The sequence below is a fragment of the Microtus ochrogaster genome, chromosome 4, assembly GCF_000317375.1.
Source record: "Microtus ochrogaster isolate Prairie Vole_2 chromosome 4, MicOch1.0, whole genome shotgun sequence".
In the NCBI taxonomy this organism is placed as follows: domain Eukaryota; kingdom Metazoa; phylum Chordata; class Mammalia; order Rodentia; family Cricetidae; genus Microtus; species Microtus ochrogaster.
In genome coordinates, this window is record NC_022011.1 from 79487050 (window position 1) to 79494210 (window position 7161).

A 7161-nucleotide genomic window follows, 5' to 3' on the forward strand; every position below is an offset into this window, starting at 1 on the left:
TGTGTGTGTGTGTGTGTGTGTGTGTGTGTGTGTGTCTGTGTCTGTGTGTGTCTGTATCTGTGTGTGTCTGTGTGTCTGTGTGTGTCTGTGTGTGTCTGTGTGTGTCTGTGTGTCTGTGTGTGTCTTGAGTTCTGAGTATATGCAGATGCCTTCAGAGGCATCAGATCCCCTGGAGATGGAGTTACAGGGGGATTGTGAGCCATTCCACATGGGCCCTAGGAAGAAGTGAACCCAATCCTCTGTTGTGTGAATTGCTGGGTCAACTCACTACCTCTTGTCACCCTGCCCTCTCCTGGATTCGCCTGTAGGTAGTGTAAGCTCAGACTGTGAACAGTAGAAGTTCAAAATCATCCTAGCTGCATAGGAAACTTGAGGACAACCTGGTATAGATAAGATTATGTCTTACAAAACAGCCCCCAGTGGTTCTGAGTGTGGATACACAGTTGTTGAATCCCCAGAAAGCACAGCCCTGCTTGGTTACTTAGCTTTTCCTCAAGGTACATACTCGATGTAGCCCAGGTGAGCATCTGCCCAGTACAAGAGATCATTGGTGTAGTCAATCGTAATGGCATTGGGCCATGTTATCTTGGTAGAGATAATCACGGATTTATTGTTCCCATCCATTCCAGTTCTCGCGATGTATGCTCGGGAACCCCAGTCGGCCCAGTAGACATGCCTGCGGGAGCAAACACAGAGGGAAAAGCTGAAGCCAAAAGCTTTTCTCAAGTTGGAGAAATGAAGTTCCCAACCATCCCACAGAATCTCTCAAAGAGGAAGGAGATCTGGCCAAAAGTATCCACAATGGTGAACAGGTGGTCCTCAAAGATGGACGACTGTGGAGTTCAATGGCTTTGCTATAGGGAGTCTACAATTTTCTATGCATGCAACTCAAAATATGAACAGTTACATCCTTGCAAAGACAAGAGTTCAGCTGATGAACATCAGTTGAGTGAGCCACACTACTCAATGTAATAACCCACTCAAGCTGGAAAAACAGAATACGATCCCAGCAAGATATTGGCCCATAAGAAGCTAATTGAACAGGTGGTTAAAGAAGAGGTGCAAGATGACAGAGAGGCGGTACCCATTTTGAGGATGAAGGACAATTCCCCTGGGATTTTCAAAGCAGAAGGTATTGTTGGCATCCACACAATGCTGGGCTAGCATTCTGCGGTGTCGGCCTTCAAGGTCGGAGACAAACAGGCAATCCAGGGTGGCATCCAACCAATAGAGTTTTCTGCAGTGGAAAGACAGACCTTACTGTGAGAGTCACTTTATTTATACACAACAGTTCCTATCCGAACTCCCTGAGGTTCACACATACAGTGGTTACAGGACACTTTTCACCAACAAAAAAAGGGCACAGAGAAACAGGAAAGGTTATTAAATGTTTCTACATACCCCAGTTGAAAGGACCAATTAATAGTTTTACAAATTCCATGGTTGAAGAGATGGCTCGTTGGGTAAGGAGGACCTGAATCCTCAGAACCCACAGCAGTATTCTGTCCCTACCATAGACAGACAGCCGGGCATGTGCAGTGTTCTAGAGGTTCTTACCTGCTGACCCAATCTACAGCCAGACTTTCAGCACGTAGTAATCTGTGGCTTATGATCGTCTCCCGGTTTGTCTTATTCAAAAACATCCGCTCAATGATTTTCTTCTCGGTATCAATCCAGTACAGCCTCTTCTCTACTCTATCAAAATCCAGGGCCACCACGTTGCCCAGGCCTTGCAAAATCAGGGAGTAAAACGCACCATCTGTGGTTAGGTTTCTCAGATAGTACCGGTTGCTAAAGATGAGGTAGGGCTCGATGTTACTATTCTGCCGACAGGTCCTCCCATCTGGCTCACGGATGTAGCCCGGGGCGCACTTGCAGATGTAGGAACCAACTACATTCTCACACTTCTGGCTACAGAGTTGGGGCGACTCCTTGCATTCGTCAATATCCACACAAGTGCGTTTGTCGGGCATGAGCTTGTACCCAGGGAGACAGGAACAGTAGAAACTGGTTATGGTGTCTGTACAGTTGTGGTCACAGCGACTGATTGACGAATCCTGGCACTCATTAATGCCTGCAGGCAAAAGACAAAGTTACTAGAGATCCATAGGCCCACAGCTTCACCCCTGCTAGACAGTACTCCTGCTAGATAGTGCCAATTCTTAGCAAATCAAAATGAAAGATGACAAGAGGCAGCCCAGTGCGCTCACTGTGATAGCCACACTCTGATGAATCACAAGCTTCAAGTACGATGTGTACATTTGCCTTATAGGATAGGATAAGACAGATGGGTATCTATCACAGGTGGCCTAGCCCACCCTATAATCATCATACCCCTAAGAAGTTCATTTTTGTAGCCATATGCTAGTTTAATTGTTTGGAGAAGAGATAATGTATATGCAATTAGAAGGAATCCTGCTGGCTATGAATCTGGATGTTTAGTGGGCTTATAAGAGCTCATTTCCTTTTCAAGCCAAACATTTAAAATTGTGTTGTTTGGATCCTACTGCACACAGTGTGTGGCAGTGGAAGCCTGTAATCCCAGCACATTGAAGACTGAAGGAAGAGGATTGCCTGAGCTACATAATAGACAGGCATGCTGGTGCCTCTCTCAAATCCCACAGCACTGGGACAGCCTGGTCTACACAGTGAGTTCCAGGCCAGCCAAAGCTGCAAAGGGAGGCCATGCCTCAAAATACATGTCATCCAAATAAAACATTTCTTAAGTTTTAACCAATAAAAATATAATGAGAACTTGACAAGGAAAAGGAAGGTGGAAGACAATAGAGTCTCAAGCTTTTAAATTTGTCACAGGAACACCACCATGCAAGACCAACCAACTCCACAGAGTGGATGAACCGTTGGTGGTATAAAGTTCACACAGGCAGAATTCGTGATAAATTTTTAGCTGGCTAAATTTGGTTGTGAGTATGAAAGGAAGTCTCCTAAGAATTAAAATGAAGAGCATTCTGGATGTCTTATTGAGCAAGCCTCTTAAAGAACACCTTGAATATTGTTCTATGCTGTATACCAAGTACGGAAGCCACAGCAAGTTGTTTTGCAAATTTCCTACGTAGAAAACGCACTGGAAGTCCTAAGCAACTCAAAAGGGTGGAGAATGTACACAGCTCCACCCCCTACCCTGGACTCACCGCATCCTTTCTCATCGCTGTTGTCCGAGCAGTCGTCCAAGTGGTTACAGACTTTCCCCATGTCGATGCAGTTCCCATTGTCACAGCGGAACTGGTGAGGGGGGCACGTGGGTTCTGGGGTGTGGCATAGGTGCTCCTGTTCATCTGACCCATCTCCACAGTCATTGTCCTCGTCACAGACAAAGAACTTTGAGATGCATCGCCCGTTCTGGCAGGTGAACTGGTTGTCACGGCAGGGTGGGTATGTGCAGCCCCTCTCGTCGCTGTAGTCACCACAGTCATTACGCCGGTCGCACCTGTGTAAGGAGATGCAGGACCACGGAGAGCATTTTAACAATCACCACGGTACCTTAGCCTACAAGATATTCGTCTAAACCACCAATCTCTGTTTCTAGAACAATCCATGATTTGGCATTCGACAAGTTCCCCTGGTGCCTTAAGAAATATGAAGACAGCTTGGTTCACTCACCATTTCATAGGGCATAGTAACACGATTCAGACATTTGTAGCTCATGGGATAGCTTAAGGACACTGGAGGCTTTCTCAGAGAGATACGCTGTATAGAAGTACATAAAATCTGTGCCCTATAAAATTGTCCTTGGATGTCTTTTCAGAACACCTATCTTCCCACTGGAGTGACGCTTGCATTGGCAGATCCCTTCATATAGTTCTACTGGCACCTGATATGATGTGAGTTAGATATGGTAACGGGAAGGAGATTAAAGCCAGTAGTTTAACAAGAAATATCGGGAAACAAAGAGTGTATGTAGTAGTCCTGATTCTGATACCTAACATCCCCAGGTTGCTAAGGGTGACACAGGCTCCTGAGGTGCCATGAGCCACACTGGTCTATGTTCTCTAGATTCCACATAAAACACCATGCTTGCTGAATAATGTCATGGTGACAATGCGAATAGGATAATTCAAACAATAGAAAGAGGGCAAAGGTTAGTGGCAGAGTGTCATGAGATATTAAGGCACCAGAACTGAACCTAGTCAATTTTACAGGAGTGCCATGGGCACTAGGTCCTGCGATGGACATTTGGGGTATAGAGGGAAATGCTCGAATCCCAGTTCACCTGAACGATTGCATGATACACCGCCCGTTTGCACAGGTGAACTCTCCTGCAGAGCAGCTTCTCCTGGTGCAGTTCTGCAGCTCATCGAGGGCGTCGCCACAATCTGCATCGCCATCGCAGACCCAGGACTGCGGGATGCACCTCCTTCTCGGAGGCCGGTCATTTCTGCAGGCAAACTGGAAAGCGGAGCAGTTCCTGAGCGCTGAAACCAAAGCAGACAAGACTCTCTCAGCTTCTCGTCACCCTTTCTAACACTCTGAAGGATGAAGAGGAATGAGAATAAAGGGGACAGATATCATAAGAGAGCTGCATTTTTCAGAAGCAAAACATCAACATAAAAAAAAACTTAGTTCTCCATGAGATCAGAAATCCACTCCTCTTTTGAAAATTTGAACAAATAAAATATAATTAATATAATTCATTAAATGTTTCATATTCCATTAGTGGTTTGGTGCCAATCTGCTGGGTGAAAAGAATGGTTTATTGGACGTCTCAAAGTCAGACAAAAACCAGAAAGAGGGGTCAGACTTGTCAGTATGGCACGAGAAGCTGAGCAAGAAATAAGATATTCAGAACCACTCATGCCTTATCCAATCCCACGACAAACAAGACATAAAAGCAAGAGAAAATGGTTCCAGTGAGGCAGTGACAGGGGGGTGTAAAGCTGTGGCCACAAGTTGGTTCTCAAAGGCCAAACCTCAGGAAACTCTGTCCATGATGTTCTAAGATGTTAAATCCCCTCAGGCAGCGAATAAAAATCCGGCATCAATGTTATGGGTATAACAACTTCTTCTTTTTTTGGGGGGGGGGAGAGGGGGCTGGTTTTTCGAGACAGGGTTTCTCTGTAGCTTTGGTGCCTGTCCCGGAACTAGCTCTTGTAGACCAGGCTGGTCTCGAACTCCCAGAGATCCGCCTGCCTCTGCCTCCCGAGTGCTGGGATTAAAGGCGTGCACCACCATGGCCCCACTAACAACCTCTTTTTGCTGGGCGGTGGTGGCACACACTTATAATCTTAGCACATGGCAGACAGAGGCAGGAGTATATTTTCATCCAGTATATTTAGTCATATTTCCCCCCTCCCCCAACTGTTCTTAGATCCCTGCCCACATCCCTATTCACAATGTTCTCTTTCTCTCAAACAGAACAAAAGAGATGAAACAATTTTTAGAAGGCAAGAGTCAAAACACCAAAAAGAGACAAAAAAAAATTCCAACAAAGGAAAATGAAACAAAAAAAAAGTTAATTTGTATTAGCCTACTACTACTGTTGGGCATGGGGCCCATACCGAGTGTTGATATACCTACTTACATTCCATTATCTATCGCGATAGTATCTCTAGTAGAAACTGGGAAGATCTGGAGGGGAAAGAATATGATCCAAATCTATTATTTGGAAGAAACAATGGTACTTAGTGGCCAACAAAAGACAGAATTTTCCTAGTCCTGTGTGGGTGAAACGGAGCACCAAGTCATCTTGCACATGTGAGCGATGATGTCACACAGCAGAAAATAGCATGCAGTTTCCTTGTCAGCTGGACACTCCAGCCATGAAAATCAAGGCTGACTTTGCTGAGCCCGCGAAGAACCTGCCTTCACTTACCGCACTGATGCCGTTGGTCCTCATCGCTCATGTCCCCACAGTCGTTGTCATCGTCACAGATCCAGCTGCTCGAGATGCACCTGCCATTGTCACACTGGAACTGGTTAGCCGAGCAGGTGTTCACAGTCTGAACTGAAAGGAGAAATGCTCAATGAGAAGACTGGCTTGTCTGCTTGGCGTCTCTATGTGAAGGACATTCAAATCTGGTTTATATCATGGAGGAGCTGACTCACATACGTCGGGAATACACAAAGTGTCACAGCTGCCATTATTATAGTTATTATTATATTATATTATAATAATATATATTATTTCTTCTTTATTATAATTATTATATTATAATATATATTATTTCTTCTTTATTATAATTATTATATTATAATAATATATTATTTCTTCTCCCTACAGATACTCAAAATTCTATATCTACATATTTTTCAGTGCTGAAGTAAGGATAACATACAACTGCCCCCAGATAAGGGCCGGGGCACCTCACTCCACAAACTGGCATAGTGTGCCTGCTAAGTGCCCTCCCCGGTGTATGTGAAAAATCCTATAGTTTTACAAGGCTCAGACAAAAATTTAAACCACGTGTCAGCTGAAGTTGAACTCTGCAAGCCAGACAGACAATCCCAGTTCACTGGATGCCTCACAGCCCCACTTATCAGCAAGCACCTTCCATGGTTTCATTGGCTCCCCGCAGACCCTGCGCTAGCTGCTCTCTGATGAACACCCACAGCATGGTTTTGGCAACCCTTCTGGGAATAGGAGCCGGGAGGGTGAGCACCCAGCCGTGTGGCGCCAGCATTTGAAGTGAAAAGCCCCGGTTGCTCTAACTGCACCCTTTGCATCGCGTGGTTGCGGACTCTTACCACAAGTGTCGGGTTCATCAGAGCTGTCGGGACAGTCGGCTTCGCCATCACAGTGCCAAAAGTTTGGAATACAGCGATGACTGGATACGCACCGGAACTCGCTGCTGCTGCATGTTTGCGCGGCTGGAGGACAGGCACAGATTAGAACACAAGTGGGCGCCCTTCTGTTGCTCATCTGTATCTTTAAACTGCTTAATTGCGGCCAGAAAAGGTTGGGGTTTGGGAAATGGCCTTCTTTTCTAAGCTTCTATGGGGATGAAGGAGTTTATTGTTTATTTATTTATTATTTAGGTTTTGGTTTCTTTTTGTAGCCCTACCTGTCCTGGCCTTGAACTCAGAGATCCTCCTACCTCTGTCTCTCATGTCCTGTGTTTAAGGGTTGTGTGCCACCATGTACAGCTTGAATATATTATATTATATTATATTATATTATATTGTATTGTATTGTATTGTATTGTA

General features: G+C 45.1%; 1 protein-coding gene across 1 annotated transcript in view; it reads right to left on the reverse strand.

Annotated features, from left to right (window-relative positions):
* The window catches only part of Lrp2 (LDL receptor related protein 2), a 128188-nt gene that overhangs the window by 31702 nt on the left and 89325 nt on the right, over positions 1–7161 (reverse strand). Inside the window, exons 46-52 of the mRNA XM_005346519.2 lie at positions 6703–6825; positions 5831–5962; positions 4232–4433; positions 3153–3448; positions 1558–2074; positions 1085–1237; positions 506–676 (exon numbers count right to left, since the gene is read on the reverse strand). Of these exons, the coding sequence (XP_005346576.1) occupies positions 506–676; positions 1085–1237; positions 1558–2074; positions 3153–3448; positions 4232–4433; positions 5831–5962; positions 6703–6825 (1594 nt within the window). The remainder of the gene's footprint in view (positions 1–505; positions 677–1084; positions 1238–1557; positions 2075–3152; positions 3449–4231; positions 4434–5830; positions 5963–6702; positions 6826–7161) is intronic.